The sequence below is a fragment of the Syngnathus leptorhynchus genome, chromosome 19, assembly GCF_054491065.1.
Source record: "Syngnathus leptorhynchus isolate UIUO chromosome 19, UIUO_Slep, whole genome shotgun sequence".
Classification (NCBI taxonomy): Eukaryota; Metazoa; Chordata; class Actinopteri; order Syngnathiformes; family Syngnathidae; genus Syngnathus; species Syngnathus leptorhynchus.
In genome coordinates, this window is record NC_141213.1 from 142,384 (window position 1) to 161,464 (window position 19,081).

General features: G+C 51.8%; 3 protein-coding genes across 5 annotated transcripts; 1 reads left to right on the forward strand and 2 right to left on the reverse strand.

Moving 5' to 3' along the window:
- Positions 1-12: 12 nt before the first annotated feature.
- On the reverse strand, positions 13-8,343 carry epb41l3a (erythrocyte membrane protein band 4.1-like 3a). Of its 2 annotated transcripts, XM_085939730.1 has the most exons (22): positions 8,273-8,343; positions 6,971-7,040; positions 6,750-6,902; positions 6,533-6,637; positions 6,414-6,456; positions 6,256-6,331; positions 5,953-6,074; positions 5,793-5,889; positions 5,643-5,730; positions 4,927-5,079; positions 4,768-4,865; positions 4,513-4,688; positions 3,588-3,719; positions 3,230-3,519; positions 3,093-3,137; positions 2,993-3,025; positions 2,739-2,921; positions 2,555-2,650; positions 2,400-2,465; positions 1,171-1,266; positions 1,018-1,098; positions 13-930 (listed from the first exon to the last, which is right to left on the reverse strand). In XM_085939730.1, exons 2-22 carry the CDS (start codon positions 7,028-7,030, stop codon positions 922-924), a joined length of 2,202 nt encoding a protein of 733 aa, XP_085795856.1. In that variant the 5' UTR covers positions 7,031-7,040; positions 8,273-8,343; the 3' UTR covers positions 13-921. The 2 variants fall into 2 exon arrangements, with proteins under 2 accessions (XP_085795856.1, XP_085795855.1); XM_085939729.1 differs by having other exon boundaries at positions 5,793-6,074.
- Positions 8,344-9,411: 1,068 nt separating this feature from the next.
- zbtb14 (zinc finger and BTB domain containing 14) lies at positions 9,412-14,796 on the forward strand. Its single transcript, XM_085939734.1, has 10 exons — positions 9,412-9,651; positions 10,883-11,071; positions 11,138-11,308; positions 11,728-11,826; positions 11,958-12,098; positions 12,457-12,698; positions 12,769-12,854; positions 12,932-13,071; positions 13,174-13,269; positions 13,589-14,796. Exons 2-10 carry the CDS (start codon positions 10,883-10,885, stop codon positions 13,721-13,723), a joined length of 1,299 nt encoding a protein of 432 aa, XP_085795860.1. The 5' UTR covers positions 9,412-9,651; the 3' UTR covers positions 13,724-14,796.
- Positions 13,470-19,074, reverse strand: arhgap28 (Rho GTPase activating protein 28). 2 transcript variants are annotated; one of them, XM_085939733.1, is made up of 15 exons: positions 18,964-19,074; positions 18,320-18,528; positions 17,414-17,562; positions 17,015-17,247; positions 16,824-16,935; positions 16,399-16,604; positions 16,167-16,323; positions 16,006-16,097; positions 15,822-15,899; positions 15,201-15,354; positions 15,038-15,120; positions 14,740-14,943; positions 14,574-14,675; positions 14,273-14,400; positions 13,470-13,991 (listed from the first exon to the last, which is right to left on the reverse strand). In XM_085939733.1, the coding sequence occupies exons 2-15, from the start codon at positions 18,487-18,489 to the stop codon at positions 13,871-13,873; spliced, it is 1,989 nt and encodes a 662-aa protein (XP_085795859.1). In that variant the 5' UTR covers positions 18,490-18,528; positions 18,964-19,074; the 3' UTR covers positions 13,470-13,870. The 2 variants fall into 2 exon arrangements, with proteins under 2 accessions (XP_085795859.1, XP_085795857.1); XM_085939731.1 differs by having other exon boundaries at positions 16,006-16,323.
- Between the last annotated feature and the right edge of the window lie 7 nt (positions 19,075-19,081).

The window sequence follows — 19,081 nt, forward strand, 5'->3', positions numbered from 1 at the left end:
AATGATGCCATTCAAGTCATTTTACAGAGCAGGTGCTTTTAGGGACAAGAAATGATACGGACGGGAACAACATGTGGGAGAGTGTCAAATAATGAGTCGGAATACAACCAAACGATGTCTTCACAAGTATTGACGTGCTTAAGGAGTAAAAGTGTCATAAAGTCAACAAATATTTGGAGTGCAAAAAGCATCTTTAGCATGCTGGCATCACTACTGCAGACTGAAGGACTTGCTCAAAGTAAATGGGATGGATGGATGGATGGATGGGCTGGGCTGGTGCGTGAGCGGGAGTTGTCAACACTAGCTCGCCAAACTGCCAAATTAGATAGTTCGCGTCGCAACCCTCCCTTTTTTTTCTTTGGGAACGTTCAGTCCAGACGGCGAGGAATTTGTCATCACTAGAGCTGCACAAGAATAGGTGGAGTGGGCATGGCACATTAACAATCAAATTACAATTTGCGGACTTGGCAGGACCATGTGCCGTTTTGTTTTTAGCGCGCGTCGCGAGATCAGCTGGAGGGATAAATGACAGTTGAGGCGCGATGCCCAAATTCCTCCTAACATAGCAAGGAGGAGGGCCAGTGTCAACACACTGTCATGTTTATATTCTTCTGAATTCGTACAAACAAATAAAAAAAAACAAATGCGATGCACTTTGGACAAAATGAAGTGTTGGTAAGTGCACCATATAAGTGCACTCTATTTGGGATCAAATTGTTAAATTGAACAATCAGCGAACCATTTGAATTCATGCGGTGAACCTGAAACGGTGACAGATTTGGGCTCGAGTAATCAATCACCACGTCCGAGTAAAAGTTGCTCAAATACTTCAGTGGGCTCGTCTGCTAGCTACGGGGGCGTGAGGTCAGGCTGCGCTGCGGAGTCAATGTTGGATTTGCTTTCATGGTGTCGTTCAGGTCTTTAAGCTTCCTGAAAGATACAAAGGGCCGTGGCATGAGTGGCTGCTCATGCTAATTAGTGTGTGCTCCTTAAGACGCTCCTGCCTGGCGTTTTTACCTGATCGCGGTCCAACCCCGTGTCTCCGGAAATCACAATTCTCTTCTCAATCCTGCTTTCCGAAATCCCTCGATTCACCATCTGACAACAGAGAGAGCACGTGAAGTGAGGTGACACGAGGCCAGCCACCGGACTGTCAAGTTTCTTCTTGACCTTGGTAACGTGGGAGGTACCGGACGACTCTACGGCGAAGCTCTGCGAAGCCGGCGGCAGTGCCGGTCGGACATCGCCGTCTGCGTCCGCTTGCCTCTGAAATACGAGCAAACGATCCCACATCAAGCTCTTAGCTCTCCGTCCCTCGGTTTGTCTAGCAACTACTTTCCGGCCTTCGCCAATAGCGTCGTCACCTTCCATTCCAATGAGACTGTCCACTTTGGGGATTAAGTACATTTCTTTCCTGCCGCAGCCAGCCATTCCCTACAATAGTTTTCCCAAAAGTGGGAATGTCATGGAAAGTGTCCTCACCCCTGGAGCTTCAAACGCACAAGCCTTCGTCACCATGGGATCCACATCAACCACCAAAGTGTTTCACTTTCAAGCAAACTTTGACCCTTCCAACCAGTCAGCCTCTCTGTCCCTATCTAGGGGAGTTGGGCTCAACGAGACATCCATCGAAGGAGACATGCAGGGACGGTTCAGATGAAAGTTGTCCACCGAATGGACTTTGACGTAGTCGGGTTTCAGTGGAAATGGTTTACAGGGAGAAAGAAGGGTTCAGAGGAACTACTTTCATACCTAGTGCTTCAGAAAGGACTGTTTATACAGTGGGAATGGTATCTCCGGGAATCTCTTGATGTGGGTGGGAGAGGATTGTGGGACCAGTCGATGCACATTGACATTACCTCTTGCAGAGTTTCCCCAGCCTTGTCCTGGTTGTCAAGGATGCAAGGCGGCCACTCCTTGGTGGAGTCTTGGCAGCTGTGCGGCGGTAGAGCGGGGGAAGGCAAACCAGTCCTGTGGCCATCTTCTTCCTCCTCCTCGAATGAACTCGTTGCGGGAACAGAACTGGGCCTGATACTAGGGCTGATGTCAGCCTCCGCCGGTGTCCACTGGTGCCCATCAGACAAAATGCTATCTGAAGTCGCAACGACAGCTTGTAGACTTTGAGCCTGTCTGACTCCAGTCGCCATGACCTCATCCACAAATGCCTGGGCTAACACACTGATAGCATCTTGGCTAGTTTGACTAACATCATCGTCACTTTCCTGGCTACTCGATTCGTCATCGTCGTCACCAAACGTATTCTGCCGCTCGAGCCACAGAGCATCTCTGATTGCATGGCTGACGATGGCCTCGGCGGCATCGGGATGAACGACGGAAGCCCCCGGCGGGAGCGGCGGAGGATCGCACGGAGGCGCGCCCAGAAAACCTTGTGGTGCTACCTGCCACCTTGACTCCTTCTCCTCCTCCCCCGGCACCACCACGATGGTATGGACCCGCTCTGAAGTCTGAAGGAAGCAAGGAGACAGTTGGTGTTGGAAAAGAAACGGACAGCGAGTCCAAAGAAATGGACGACAAGTCAAGTGCTTAAAAACACCTGCAGTAGATTTTCCTTTCTGAAGCTCTTTGCCTTTTGGGCCGACTTGAGCAAAGTGTTCAACTCAGTAGACATTTCGCCCAACGGAGGCCTTGGCTGCTCAAACACACACACACACACACACGCACAAGTAAATGGATTTGGTATCTGCTCAGCGCTTCGCGCCCCTGACAATGAGCCTCACCTCGTCCGCATCCAAAGGTTCAATCATGGGCGAGTCATCAAGTCGTCGAACGGGCGACCCCGCCAAGCGCTTTTCCCACTCGCTCAGCCCTACCTTCGGCGCCCCTCCCTCTAAGAAAGAGCGCCGCAGGTCACTGATAGCGCTCAGCTTCTTCTCAGCCTTTACCGGGCTTGAGATGATTTCCTGCCGGCCGGAAGAATTCCACTCAACATAAAGATCGAGAAACTTCAAGAAATAGTCAGCCACCATTTTACCTGACTGCTTTTAAAAAAATCTTCTTGCTCGGACTGGCACACAGAAAGAGAGGTTAGGGTTTCTTCCACACGAGTCAGCTCCTCATTATCATCATCTCACCTCAGTTCCTGTCAGGTCTCCATCCACCGTCTCTGTCAACTCTGTCTGAAGACACATAGGAATGAAGTTGAGTATTTGCCACGGCGACGGCTCCCCGTCCATGGCTTAGACGATATACTCCGAGTGTGGATACAAACATTTTCAAGTTTGTCTTCGACTGATTCGGGAGTCAGTGGACTTTCCGACGCCTCCGTTACTTTGCTCTCCTCCGCCTCTTGCTCAGCTTCTTGCTCAGCTTCTTGCTCAGCTTCTTGCTCAGCTTCTTGCTCAGCTTCTTGCTCAGCTTCTTGCTCAGCTTCTTGCTCAGCTTCTTGCTCAGCTTCTTGCTCAGCTTCTTGCTCAGCTTCTTGCTCAGCTTCTTGCTCAGCTTCTTGCTCAGCTTCTTGCTGCTCTGCCTCGTGCTCAACCTTCACCTGCTCCTCCTCAACTAGCATAGAAGAAAAAGTTGAGATGGGAAAAGAAACATGTGGCTTTGTTTGACTCATTTTCACTCACTTGATCTAAATGCTCCCTCCTGATTGGTTGCTTGGTCAATATGCTCCTCCATCCTCTTCTCAGGCGTCACCGTGGTGATGAGGTCACTGACAGTGAGGGCTTTGGACACCATATACAGACCTGTTCCCATGTCTACACACACACACAGACAGACAGAGACGGTTAGCTGTCCCAGCTGTATCCATGGCAGGCAACATCAAGCCATCCATCTTGTCTTTCAGGACACATGCAAAGCAGCAGCCTGTAGGGCGGCAGCCAGTCTGCTTCAGTCCCATCCGGCCGTGCAGGATGCGCACCAGCATTTTCTTCAACTCTGCCTGTACTTTGCCGCAATTCAGCCACCGGCTTTCACGCAAACACATGGCGAGGAGATGAGATCTCGTGGTGGCAATGTGTTGCGCGCCAATGACATCAGCGAGTCTACCTTCGCAGTTAGCAAAATAATACCGGCTCCGTGACTTGGGCCGCTCTTTCTTGTTTGTGCCGTACAGCAAATAGAACATCCAAAAGCCACACAGAAAAGACAACCAAAAAAGATCTTGAGTTGGGTGAAGAAAAAAAAAAGGCGTGGCCCCACGTGAAGCTGACACAGCTGGTTTCCTGCAGCCAATCAGAAGCTTGATAAGGAAACACGCCAATGGCCAATCATAGCCCAGTTCTGGTGCTTGATTGACAGCATCTGCTCTACCTGCATGTGCGCTTCCAGTGATGGCTGGAGAGCCATTGAGAGAGGATGTGGGCGTGTCACTTGGAGCTGAGGATCAATCACAACTCTTGTCACTGACACAGATTCCAAAAACCTGAGCAGCCAACCGGCGCTAACGAGATCTCCAAATGATCGATCCGTAACGGGATGTGATGGATTTTTCGCTGGACTGACACGTTGGTAAGAGAAGTGCAACCACAGTGTCGCTTGATGCCATACCTCCATCCAGGCTGCGACTCAGCAAGTTCCTCTTGCTGACGCATCGCGGGAAATGGGGTGCGGGTCTGCAAATTTGAGCACTGGCCCTGCGGCTCTGGATTTGAGTGCGACCGCTATAGTGGAACTTGGAACCGAGAGAGAGAAAACGTTTGGGAGGTTCTTCTGGAGAGATGAGTCTGAAGCAGAGAAGGTGCTATGAGGGATACATTGGGCGTTGCTCGTCGTCTTGGAGGCAAACACCCCTGCTCTGCTTACCTAAAGAAGGAGTGATGCTCCACACAAACCTTCCACAATCTTTTGGCCGCCCTGTGGTTGAACAACTTGAAGGCGATGGTCGATTCAAACTGTTCAAACTGCACACATGGAAAGGAGTTATCTTTCTCCATTGTGGAGTGGGCCATCGGTCCAGGTTACCTCTTCGAGGCGTATCTTGATGTAGAAATTGTTCCTTTTGTAGGAGATCTTGAGGATCTTTGGCCATGAAAACCTGTTGATCCTCAGCCGGTCCCTGTAGACCAACAGGCCGCCAGCACACACGCCCAGCATGATGGCCACGTCTTCAGAGTCCTGCCGGCACACGCGCATGGCGCTCAACGTGGGCTTTTGGCCAGCCGGCCACGTCAAAAGAAGCCACGAGTCAAAGCGGTGGACAAATAAATAGCACGCCGGCTTACCTTGGAAAGACCTGAAGACAAGCAAGCAAAGCGGCTTCCTACCATCTAGTCCGTTCAAAGACAAGACAAAGAAAAAGCCCGTTCACCACATCAGAAATGGGGAAACACTCTCTCTCTCTCTCTCTCTCTGTGTGAAAAACGTTTTCGGGGGGGAAAAGGACGTTTTGGAGGACCGCCTGCCTGCGCTCAAGCCGCAATCCGCACTGTGACGCCGGCCGCGCACAGGCCAACTTTTGCTTTCGGCAAAGAGGAACAGGAGGCTCGGGAGTGAGGCACTCAGGGGCATGGCTCCATTGACACGATGGAAAAAACTGTGGAAATCATCGACTCTTGGCGGGGAAGCGGATCATGTATGGCTGACTGGTTTGAGAGCGCCATTTGGTCACGTCTCTGGAGCCATTTGACTGGGAACGCCTACATATGTTGCCAGAAAACATGAAATCAGCTTATGTTTACCCCGGCGTGATGAAGGTCAACTCCATACATGGAAAGTTTCTTGACAGTTTCCAGGAAAAGCATCTCGGCTTCAGTCGGTGTCATTCCTCTAAAGACGACAGAACACGTTGACGCTTACGTGACGTCGCAATGTGCCGTTTGTATTTCAACCTGTAACTCTTGTGGAGCTCCATGATCTTCTCCTCCAATGGCTTGCTTTGGTTGGGAGCCAAGCAAAGCTCGCTCACATAGTCGGAGCCACATTCATCTGAAGAGAAAAACGGGATGAGGGACGGGCAAGCGGGTCGAGTGGGCGGGTCAAGCGCCTCACCCGCATCGTAGTCCCCCAGCTCCGACTGGACAGTGTAGGAGCCCAGGACGGCGTGAGTGGCCAATGAACACGGGAGTAGGCCCGAGGCCACATCCTGCCTGAGCTGCAGGCACAGGAAGTACCTGCCCGCAAAGTCCACACAGTCACCTCATCTCTCAGCATGTTGCAAGTGTGTTTCCAGAGTCTCCATCCCCTCGGTGTGCCTCCGTGCTCGCTCTTGCTAGCCAAGCGAGCGGGCACGGAGGCACACCGAGGGGATGGAGACTCTGGAAACATCACTTTTGAACAGACCAATCAACTTACCTGGTTATGTCTTCAGAGAGCTGGGCAGGGTCAGGGGGGTAAAACTTGACATTGAAGGAGAAATTCCAGGGGACACCTGCCAACATATACACACACACACGCACACACCTGCAGTTGACCCCACCAAGTCCTACAACGTCTTATGCTCTTATGCTCACCTCGGAGCTGTTTCTTCATCTCCTTCCCGGGATCCAACCAGTTCTAGACAGAATTCAGAGGTCACTGGGGCAAGATGGGGCAAAATGGGGCAAGATGGGGCGGGGCGGCGCGGCCGTACCTTGTTGTTGTCGGCGTCTCTGAAGGACAAGGCAAAGTAGTCTCGCTCCAGCAGGTTGACATGCTCGCAGACCTTGTCCAACAGCTGAAGACCGCGAGCACGTTTCTGCACACGCGGCAAATGGCAAAGGCCGTCAACGAGCAGACAACCAGCAGACGCCCAATCCCATGGATGGCATGCCATCGGGCCAACACAAAGAGTGGATGTGCACTCTCACCTCCAACGTGCAGCTGAAGACGGAGCCATCCAGCAGGGTGACTTTGCTCTGATTTGTCCGGAAGCTCAGAGACCTTCTGACCGGGGTGGAAGCGGCGCTCTGATCAGTAACCAGGGAGAGGCCTCGGTCGTAGGACAGCTCGCCCTTCCCCAACTGAGTGGGTGAAAAGTGACGTCGTCACCTTTCTGCTGCGCCCACCACAAGGCGCCGTCTTTCTTTACCTGGACAGCCAGTTCTGGGACAGACTCCGCCTCCAGCCCCTCCTGCTGCTTGCTTGTCATGTCAACAAATCTGTGATGAAGACAAATGCGGCTAACGCTTTTGTTAAGCCCGTGAGCACCGGCAAAAGTCCCATGTCTTATTGATCAGCAACATAAATGACCTCAGATCATCTCCAAAGTCACACAATCTCATATTTAAAAAAAACCATTCTGTGGATGCCATTCTTTTGAACCACCATCTGTTAAGTGAGGGTGGCCATGGCAACGCTTCAACCGGGGATTGAGAAAAAGAGATTAAGAGAATGTGCTCTGTTTTCAGTCAGACGATGTGGGTCAGTGTGTACGTATGCTCCAGGGGCGGCTTCGAGGGGGTGGGCTTACACTGCTCGAGTGGGAATACTGACAGATAGATAGATAGATAGATAGATAGATAGATAGATAGATAGATAGATAGATAGATAGATAGATAGATAGATAGATAGATAGATAGATAGATAGATAGATAGATAGATAGATAGATAGATAGATAGATAGATAGATAGATAGATAGATAGATAGATAGATAGATAGATAGATAGACACATTTTTGTGCAGAACGCTTAATAGTTTCTATTTTTTCATCAATCCAAGTGGACCAGAGTGGGAATGTGCATGAATATGAATTTTGGTGACTGTTGGTCGGTCTACGGCTCAAAGAATTTGCGACGACAAAACGTGTTAAACCAAACCAGGCATTTCACTGTCTCCTCGCTATGGCGTGGACAGGCTGAGATGGGGGGGGGGGGACAATTCGTGGCAATAAGTGTAGCGCTTTTCACAGACATCAAGTCACAAAGTGCTCACAGTCAAGAATCGTAACACTTCTACAAATGACCAATCAGGACAACGCTGATTCAACTGAATGGGAATGGCCGCTAAATCACGACAGATTATTATCACTATTTTGTATGCACGAGTTTTGATTTGTCCAACCGGCTTGGAATGCAAATGATTGCACGATAGCGTGCATGCTTTCATCCTGCAGCAGAAAACACCCCAGCCAGCCAGCCAGCCAGCACTGCAAAGTACAGCACTGCAAAGTACAGCACTGCAACGCAGGCAGGCGCACAGCTGCAGCATGATAAAGCAAGTGGAGTGGATGGGAGCTGGGCTGGGCTGGGCTGGGCTGGCTGGCTGGCTGGCTGGCTGGGGACGGGGGCGCTGTCTTCATTCGCTCCACAGGCGACGAGCAAACATCTCGCAGTTAGCTGTTGCTTCAACATGCAACATCGCCAATCAATTAGAAGGTGATGTGGTTCTTACCTTACTTGCTTGCCGGGGTCCGGCGCGCTCACCCTTTTCGTTGTGGTGACGGGCGAGTCCCCCCCGTCACCCCCCCCGCCCACAACGTCATTTCTCTGACGCAGTGAAGTACAGGACGGGCGGGGGTGGCTCAGTTTGCAGTCGAAATGAAAAGTTTCACCATTTTTTCACCTTTCTCATTTCTATTTTTTGAGCGGGAAGTGACATATATAGATCTTCATTTAGTTGTGACTTAAATCAAGTCCTCTGGGAAGAACCAGCACAGAAAGCTCCTCGATCAATCTCAATTTGACATTACAAGGCAACTTGAAATGGACAATTATTCTCAACATCCCCTGATCTTAAAGTCCCAGGAGGGCAAGGAAAACGAAAAAAAAACCCTAGTGGAGAAAATGAGAAACCTTGAGAAGAGACCACATATGGGAGGATCCCCGGCTTCCAGGATGACCAGGCTGCAATGACGGTTATAACGGTTAGCGTAGATAGATTGGCAGACAGACATACATTTTACATGTGTAATAAAATAAAATAAAAAACATGAGTACGGTACTGAAAGAATGAGAAGGTCGCTATCTTACTATGTAAGACTTAATGATGAGTTATGTTATCGTACGGCGATTCCCCAACGCCGGCAAAATCACAGCGGCAGCTCAGAAAAGTCCACGTTGCACTGATCTATTCAACTCGGGAACTACTAAAAAGAAACAGCAAAGAAACAACTCCTCCAGACTGTACATAGCCTCTTTCTTTTATTGCACTTGTTTATAATTCATTTACATTCTTGGTGTCAAGCGGACGGTAATGAGGCAAAAATGGCACACGTGGCAGATAAACATATTTCATCTTGGTTTGTCATCAGTAAGTTGCCCTTCATTTGTGATATATGGAAAGGACTTGATGATTGACAGTTGACCACCTTGACGGTGCTGTTTTCTTTTTAGGCCTTGCACTTCTTGGTTACGTATGCTTAAGGAGCCGACTGGGGGGATGTCTGTAAGTTGTTTGTTTTGGGCTTCGCTGTTCGTTCGTCTTTTCACACCCACCGTGGCGTGCAACAGATATGGTACTAGGGAGAAACTCCAAAATGATGAACCGTTTCAGGAACGACACCGCGTTAACACGTGAACCGGTGTCTCCGCAAGCTACCATGCGCGGCGGCACCGCGCATGCGCGATGAGCCGACAGGCGCTCCGTCTGGGATCTTCGCGTGCAGGCGCAAAGCGCGGCCTCGACGACCATCAACAGCAAAACATCAACAAGAATAACAGCAAGAACAGCAACTCCGAGACCGACCGGCGGGCGAGCAGTCCAAGGTTGCTGGTGGCTGGGCCTCCGGCCATCGGACGCAGCCCAACATCCCGATCGCTGCCGAAACGGAGGTAAGAGCCCGCCGCCGCGCCCGCGCCCTGCTCGCGGGGATGGCTGCGCGTTCGCGATCCGCTCATGGCCGCCTGCTCGCTCGTGATGGCCGCGTGCCTGCGTCTCGCTCCCGGGTAGAGCCGCGAACGCGAACGGCCGCGCGCAGCCGTCCGTCGCCACTAAACGCCCCGTCCGACCACAAGCGACACGCAAAGTCAACCGAGAGCTCGGCTTGGCGGAAATCGCCATCTTGCGACAACGGCAGCCAGCAGGCCAGGCCGCGCGTCCGCCATTGAATGGGACAAACATACAAGCTGTCCGTCCTCTCACAAGTCCGAGCGCGCGGCCGTCTTACGACCATGCAACAATTGTGTTCCGGTCGTTAGTTTATTGAGCGTAATGGCCGCTCCGCGTCGCTCTTTGACGAGACGAACGCCAAGCAGCTGTTTGCCCCTCGAACAGGAAAACGTTTGTATTTATGCATCATGCCGCTTCGGCCGACCGCTCCAGCTTCCGCTCAACCACTTGGCGTCCAATTTTGGGTTTGAACTTGGGTTTCGGGATCTGCTTTGACTGTTAGCGGTTTCATGCTAATTGTTAGCTCTTTGAAAAACGCCTGCGCGTGACGTCACGACAACATTTAGGCACGCTGAAGCGCGTGCCCGTCCGTTGTCCAAAACATTGTACCACGTCGTTATAAAAATCCTTTAGCGCCATCTACCTTCCACACTTTTCACCATAGTTTGTATTTGTCACCTTTCAAACGTGTGCTTCGTCGAATCATTTTTCCTTCCGTTGACTTTGGGCAAGTTGCAGGTACAGCCCAGTGGGCTGCCGGACATCTGGACAAATGTCGTGTCTCATTTAGTTAGAAAAATAATTCACACCCTTGGACAACGTCGACCTTACAATAAACAATCAATCTGTGTTATCCACACACACAGAGAAATCCCACACACTCATCATATCATATCAGCAAAGTTCTCTCAGGAAAGCCGAATGAAGCCTGGGTACAAAACCGCAAGCTCAGAACCGGTAGGCAAATGTGCCAAGCCGTCCTCTGCCATGCAATACAGTAGTTGACTTGATTATCATTAGCGCAAGAGAATGGAAGCAACGCGATCCAATCAAATCGGTGGCACCTCAAACAAAAACATTGGATTACGCTTTGTCAAATAATTCCAAACGCTCGTCACGTCACCGGGCTTATCGCGAGCTTCAGAAAAGGATGCGTGTGATGGGCACGCGCAGATGGCCGAGACGGTGAAGTACGTGGACGAGGAGCACAAGAATGTCTTCCTCAAGTTGCTGAACGAGCAGCGTCTGGAGGGCGAGCACTGTGACATCGCCGTGGTGGTGGAAGACGTCAAGTTCCGCGCTCACCGCTGCGTGTTGGCGGCCTGCTCCAACTACTTCAAAAAACTCTTCAAAAAACACGAGGTAGCCTCTCATTGGCCGCGCAACACACACCACACGACTCAGCGGCGCTTGTACCTGCGCGTGCAGGTGGACAACTCGTCAGTGATCGAGATTGACTTCATCCGCTCGGACATCTTTGAAGAGGTGTTGAACTACATGTACACGGCCAAAATCTCCGTCAAGAAGAGGGACATCAACCTGATGATGTCATCGGGACAAATCCTAGGCATCCGCTTCCTTGACAAACTCTGCTCTCAGGTACGAAGAATGTCAGGAGCTCATAGAAAGTGCGCTTAGGTGGCCCACGGGCTGGTGCCAAGGCTACCGACGTTTGCAGCTGTCATTTGAAATTGTCAAGCTGGTAGACTACAGTGTTGCCATTTCATCTTTCCCTCCAGAAAAGATTAGCGTTCAGAATTAATCACATTGTAACAAGTCGCAGCGTACCCCCTCGCCTTGTGTGACCAGCCATCGAGCTGCCTATTCTGAAACCTCGTTAGGTGTTGGTTTGTGCGTGTATGAACTCTGCAGCATAACAATAGATCTCAATTGTAGCTAGGAAGTCGCTCTCCATTTCAAGGGGGACCCCCGCCGTTACGAATGACTTGCTCGATTGCGCGGTGAGAGCACAGGAATCGGTCGGAATTGAAGAGCTTGTCATTTTTGTCTTCCCGCAGAAGCGAGAAGACGCACACTCCGAGGAGAAGGACAAGTTTCCTTACGACATTGTCAAGATGGCTCTGCCTCCCGAGGCTCAGCTGGTCGCCGAGGCTGAGGTCAGCGCTCGATTCTGTCGGCAACATTTGCCAACGCTCTCCTGCTCCGGGCGTCGGGGAACGTTCGCGAAGATGGCTGAGCTCGTCTTTTTTTCCCCCCTCCTGATGCGTGTTCGTGTGCGGTGCTACAGGTTCTCGGGGAGCACGAAGACACGCCCGGCGCAGAAGACCTGGTCTCGGCCAATCAGGAGCTCGACAAATCTCCCAATGCGGCGGCGCTGCGTGTGCAGGAAGCCATTCTGAAGGAACTGGCCAACGAGCACGTACACAAGGTATTGGCGTACGGCCGGGCCGGTCCTCGATGCCCCGACCGAAACCAAAAGAACCTGACTTGACCCCAGACGAGTCAACAGAATCCATTCGTGTCGATTTGATCCAATTGTTTCAAGACAAAAGCGGGAATGCCATCGTCCCGATTGACGCGTCACTCTCTCGTCTCTTGTGTGGTGGAGCAGCGTTGTTGGGGTCGGCGGCCGGCCGAGTACTACTAGTGGAAAAAAATGCCAAGTACAAAATGGCTTTGTTTCGAAAAGTTGCGAGCGCTGCCCTTTTGTTCTCTTAGACGACGCCGTGAATAGGCAGACTCGACTCAAGACTGGAAAATGCTGACATTCGGATGTTTGTTTTCAGGTGGCCTGCTACGACCAAGATGTGGTGGCGGACATGGAGGCGGAGCCAAAAGAACTGAGTGCGGAGCACCACGCCACGCAGACGCTAGCCTTTGCCGACAGCATGGGCGAGGTGAAAGACGAGCAGCCGCCCGCTTGGGCGGCGGCGGCTGACATGAAGTTTGAATATCTGCTCTATGGACATCGAGAACAGCTGGCGTGTCACGTCTGCGCCAAGACCTTCTTGGACGAATCCAGACTCAGGTAGCTAGCGGACATGGCCACCGACCTCCACGCTTGCGGTGTGTGTGTGTGTGACCGCGCGTGTGTTCAGGAAACACGAGAAGCTCCATTCGGCCGAGCGACCGTTCGCGTGTGAGATCTGCGCCAAAGCCTTCACCACCCACGCTCACCTCAAAGGTAAGACAACCGGCGCCGGCGCCGGCACCGGCACCGGCTGGTCCCTTCGAACACCACTGTGGGTCGGTCTGTTCCAGAGCACCTGAAGATCCATACAGGCTTCAAGCCGTACAGATGCGAAGCCTGCGGGAAATCTTTCATTCGGGCTCCTGACCTGAAAAAACACGAACGAGTCCACAGCAACGAGCGACCGTTTGCCTGCCAGATGTGTGACAAGGTGCGTGCGTGCGTGCGTGCGTGCGTGCGTGGGGAAGGAAGGAAGGAAGGCCGCCTCCCCACACAAAGTGCCACCCCCTTCAACCTTTTTGTCTGTCCGCAGGCCTTCAAGCACAAGTCCCACCTGAAAGATCATGAACGGCGGCACAGAGGAGAAAAGCCATTTGTGTGCGCGTCGTGCACCAAGGCCTTCGCCAAGGTGCTTGCATCACACGCTCAGAATCTTGCCGCCGCCAGTTAGCGACCCAAAGTAATCAAGCAGTTTTTTTGTCAGAGAGCATAGCATACGACGTCATACGATGCCATGTCCTGCTTTTCCGTTTGGGGGGGGGGGGCTTAACATTGTAATAGACAACAACAACAACCAAAAAAAACATCACATGACAACACCTTGACGTTCCCATCTTTTATTCTTTGTATTGTGAGTGTGGAATCTCACCCGCACTCTGCGTTGGTTTGCCATTTGTTTGCAACGCGACTGACCGCACGCCGGTGTTTTCTAATTGTGTCGTCGGCAGGCATCCGATCTGAAGCGTCACGAGAACAACATGCACAGCGAGAGGAAGTTGGCCAGTCCTCTGCAGAGTGACGCGGAAGCCCTGCAAGCCGCTGCCATGGCCGCCGAGGAGTCGCACGTGGACCACATGAGCTGATCGTGACGTACACAAACGCACGCTCGCTCGCTGGCGTTTCAAATAAAACTCTTTGTTCAGTTTCATGAGCACAAACGTCGAGGTGGCCGGCCAGTTGGCATCCCGCTCGCTCGCTCGCTGGCTCGCTGGCTCGCTGGCTCGCTCCGTTCAGTGCTTGAGCAGCCATTGGCAGCCAGGGTTTTGGCGGTACACGTCCAGCAGCAGGCAGTCGGGGTGGAGACGCCGCTCGCCAATGTTGCCCCCAACTTCAAAGAGACGCTGCGCGCCGCTGCACACAGATCACATGACCTGGACGCTCATTCCATTGACGGAGGATGCGCGCCCAAGAACAAAAGTTGAACGGAGGCAATTGGACGCTCATTACTTTTGTTTCCCATCTGTTGTGATTGCCTCAAAGCGTACAATTGTGAGAGGAGAAAGAAGCCCACTGCTCACGTTTCAAGCTGGGTGGAACATGTTCCCGAGCAGCAGCCAGTCCAGTTGCCTTCATTCAACATTAGCCAAACCCGGACAGATGACAAAATCAATGCGTGCTGGCGTGCTCTGTACCTGCTGTCGCACTTGAAGTGGCCAATGACATCTTGGGCTGTCATGTGCCTGTCGAGCTGTATTGCCATAGAAACTTTGGCGTGGAACGGAGCGTAAACCTTAATGATACCTTCACACAGCTCTGTCACCTTGACAACACATGCGAGGCGTTTTAAGTCTTCATTTTGGATTGGAGGCCTTCAAACGGAAGGCCGCACCAGGAGCCTCCTAGTGAGTCCAGGCTCCTTTTGGGGGCTGACAGCTCGCTCGCTCAGCGGTGTTGCTTGTGTACAGGGACAACTTGGAGAGTAAAAGTTCTTACCTGCTTCTTGTTTTTGTCATTCCTGGTCCTGAGCAAACGACCAAGCTTATGATTGGACGCTTGATTCATCTGTCTCAGCTGAGACAAAAGGAAGTTGGGGACCTGTGGAGTTATCAGTGAGACTATGAAAAGATGCTCGATCAGGCAGGCAGCCGGGAGGACTCACTGTCCACAGCAGTTCCTGGTGCATGATCATGAGCCGGACCAATTGAGTCCCACCCACCGCCTCCTCAAGGCCGTCCTTGCTGCTGCGGCGGCGGCAGCGATGGCTTGTGAAGAGGTTGGGTGCCATGACTGTGGCCACGTTCCAAAGGGACATCCGGTTGTGCTCCTGATGGCAGACTACCTGGTGAAGGAAGACCAGCAGAGCCTGGAAGAAGAGAGGAGAGGAGCGGCGCTCTGTAACCATGGGGATGGCCTGAGAGGCGGAGCATAGCTCCTCACTAGCTCCTCCTGCTACTCACTTTGAGAGTCTCTCGGTTGGCCTCCGGAAGCAACAAAGACAACAACTGCAGCGCCTGAACCCGGTGCACCGATCCCGACACACCTGCGCGCGCGCGGGCGTACGCCTACACGTGAACTTGTATTGTGTGGGTGGGTGCGAGCGTGTGAGTGAATTGCGCATACCCAGAACAGAGCTGAAGGTGGGCAGGTACGCATGCGTCAGCAGAGGAGTGGGCAGCTCTCGGATGAAAAGCTTCAAGAGACCGGCGGCGTCCACCGGTCGCACCGCTGACCAATCGAATCCCTCCGGACACTTGTCTAACTCTGTGCGCAGGTACTGCTCACACAGACACGCGTGTTCACATGCATTTCCGTGCTGGCTGTGAGATATGGCGTCGTCGTTCCCTTGCGTCATTTTGCAAAACAGGACGAAGAATTAGGCCTACGTGTTGATTGGGAAACAGACGCTCAGTAGAAAGAAGTGTGTCCGCGCGTGCGCGCGCGCTTGACATGCTCGCTCCTTATGTGAGCTAGTGTCATTTTCCTTTGGACCGTGACGTGAGTAACGTGAGTCGTGTGAGTGACAAGCCTTTTTCTTTCACTACGTCAGGTCGGAAAACTAGTGTTTGTTTTCGTGAGTTAGTTAGGAGTTGTACTCCTGTTCAACATCAAGTGTCTGTAGTCATCGCTTCCACTCGAAGCAGCTATATCCACAAGGGGGCGCAAATTCCCCGTTTCAAAGGCTACAGGTACTTTTTGGGTGGCCAAACATTGGACACTGATCCAATGCTGCGAATGTGTTACCTTGAGACGAGCGACTGATCCGGATACTCTGAGAATGCCTTCAGTTTGCAGGCCAGTCTGCTGTAATACACATAACAACTACATGCCCACACACACACGCACACACAAAATGCATGTATTTCCTCCTAAACTTTAGCCAGATGCTTCATGCTAGCACTTAATGGCAGAAGGCCGTGGCGTGGACCTTGTGAAAGACGAGAGGAACTTTGAGCCCGGGACATTTCTTCCTGTCGTTGTCCAGCAGCGCGTTGAGCGGAACGGCGAAGACGGCGCCGGCTAACGCACAGACCATAGGATTGATTGGTTTAAAAGACATTAGACCATTGACACCGGCTTCAAGCGCACCGCCGCTCCCGGTGCGCGCTGGCCGCGTGCGTTTGCTTTGAACGCCCAAAGCCAGCAGGAAGGTGGAGAGCTCGATGTGGCAGATGAAACGCAGTCGCTTCACATCGGCCGACGACAGGTCGTCTGCCTGCGTCGTGCCCTGACTTGGACTCACAAACTACACAAACATACACAAGGCGCACCTGCATCAGGGACACGGTCGGAGATGACTTCACACAGAGGTCACGCTCACCGGCACGTCCCCGCCGCAGTCGAGCAGACAGTCCCAACAAGTCCCGCTCCGTTTATGCTCCGCCACGCCGTCAGAGTAGGGACAGTTGCGCGCCAACCAATCAGCTGGCCTGGCCCGTTCAGATTGAGTAGGTGCCAGGTGCTTGGAGAACGCAGGTGGGGACGAAGGCCTGACGTCGTAACAGAAGGAGGAAAGGTCGGGGTGCGCTGAAAAACAAGAGCGATCCATGCACTCGCTCATCTCATCCTCCATTTAGGGCGGAGCTCCCGCAGCCAGCCAGACGGAAGGAAGGAAGGAAGGAAGGAAGGAAGGAAGGAAGGAAGGAAGGAAGGAAGGAAGGAAGGAAGGAAGGAAGGAAGGAAGGAAGGAAGGAAGGAAGGAAGGAAGGAAGGAGCCGGCCGGTGAGAGCGCAGGTCCCTACCTACCGGACTTGGTGTGTCTCCGTATGGTTTTAGTGGTGTTTTTGTCGTAGCAACTTTGCCTTGATTGACTGGTGTCACTCTGAAGGGCGGAGCTCACCACAGACTCAAAGTCGGGCTGAGGAAAAACAAAACAACCACTGGCGCCACGGAGTGAGCTCGAGTGCGTGCACGCCGTTTGCGTGTGAGAGACTTACAGCAAAGATGTCCTTGACGTGCACGATAGCTTGTTTGTGCGAGTTCTTGAGCGTGTGTGTGTAGTTGCGTAGTCGCGTCTTGACAGTAAGCGTTTGTTGCTGCGTCAGTGTGGCCAGGAGCGCCCGGGCAGGGGACGGCGCCCGGGCGGGGGGAGGAGCCTCCTCGGCCGACGAACCGACCAGCAGAGAAGATAGCCCCGCCTCGTTTAGCCACGCTTCCTCCAGCTCCAGCTCTGTGGAGCAATTTGATTTGATTATCCTTTCCTTTCAACAATACATTTTTGGAGAAGGCATGGACACCCTGCGTCTTCAAGGAACTTGCTGAACTGGAACCCAAACAGCAGAAGTGTGAGGCGCACATGGAAACCACCGTACTGCCATTTGACACTTCTGCCTTACCGTCCATACTCCTCCTTTCCTCCTCCTCCTCCTCCTCCTCCTCCTCTTCCTGTTCCTCCATGCTCTCCAACTCTTGCCAGTATGTTTCCATGGGGATGTGCTGGGGGTCAGCGCTCACTGCTTGATCGGTCAATGAAGACGACATCATCCTGTAGGCAGGCCGCCGATCGGAGGGAGGCAACTTTACGGGAGCTTCTCTCTTTCGAAGTACCGTACGGCCGTTTAGCACATTTGCTCGCTCTATCAGCCCCAGTGCTGTGCTGTGCTGTGCTGTGCTGTGCGCGTGTGTTTTGTGAAGAAGCGCCAGCATTCAAAGTACCGTCATTTTAGGACTATAAGTCGCTCTGGAGTATAAGTCGCACCAGCCATACATTGCGGTTCATTTATCGTGGTATGACTACATCGCGGATTTTAGAATTTTTAAAATTTGAGAAAAAAAATCACATAAGTCGCTCCTGAGTATAAAGCGCCCTCCCTCCCACAAAAACCGCCATTTATAGTCCGAACATTACGGTAAGTCAGACATATCCGGTGTATTGATTTTGGAGTGGGTGTTGAGTGTCCATTAAGAGCAAATGGATGTTTGACAGCCAATCAGATGGGAAGAAGAGTTTTTACTCAGGTCCTCAGACTAGGACCACAGCGCCTGACTTGATGGGTGCAGTCTTTTGTGTTTGCATGCACCAAAACGTCAAGGATGTGTGGGATTACGTGAAGTGCCTTTCTGTGACGCTCACGTTTGCAACACAGACAGGATTGTCATCACGATGATCATCTATCCGCTAAGCGATGACCATCTAAATGTCTTCTTGGTTGACGCTGAATGACATAATTGTTCACGCTCACAACAATATGCGGCCGCGCTAATTCAAACTATGTCTTGAGTGTAAATAGAAAGGAACTCACCTCCGTGTGCCGCTGCGCTGATGTTGGACAGAAGGCGGGGAAGGGCGCAAGGATGCAAGCAGGAAGAGCTCGGAGCACAAATGCAATTGGCGCTCTTCCACTTTAATTGGAGCTCCAAGGCGGACTGACGTCGGCCGGATTGGGAATAGCAGCTCCTCCCCTCCCACCATTTAATAGCCACTTGGCCATTTTGGCGTGCTGTTGCGATGCTGCACACGATTAAAATATGAAGTCAGTGTTAAGTTTTGATGAATTGTTAATCCACAAAATCAAAAAATCCCCTTCAGAAGTGGGTTAATGGATGAATAATGATTCCCCACCAATTCTTCACTCATACCTGACCCCTTGATCACTTTGAGGGAATTCTAGTGGACTTTTCTCCATCCACTCAACTCTATCAAAATGATTAGCAGTGAGTGAAAGATTGCCACCACGGACAGCACATTGCCACACACACCCTTTAGTGTTCTTCCCCAATGCGTTCATATTCAACATTTTTGCCCGTGTACCTACAATGCTTGGATAAGTCATTTAATTCACCCTGATTTGTTGAACTATTTTCATACATGAGCAAATCTTTTCACATACGTAAAGGTTGTGGTGAAATGGAAAAGGGGAAAAAAGGCAAATAAAAACACAGTTACGTTTCTATCTCAACCTTCCGCCCTTCACACTCTCTGTCTGTCTGAAGAATGTCTTTTCTTTCCAATTCCACGGCGTTACATCACATTTGAGAAAAGAACAGAAGGTCGTCTCTCATTT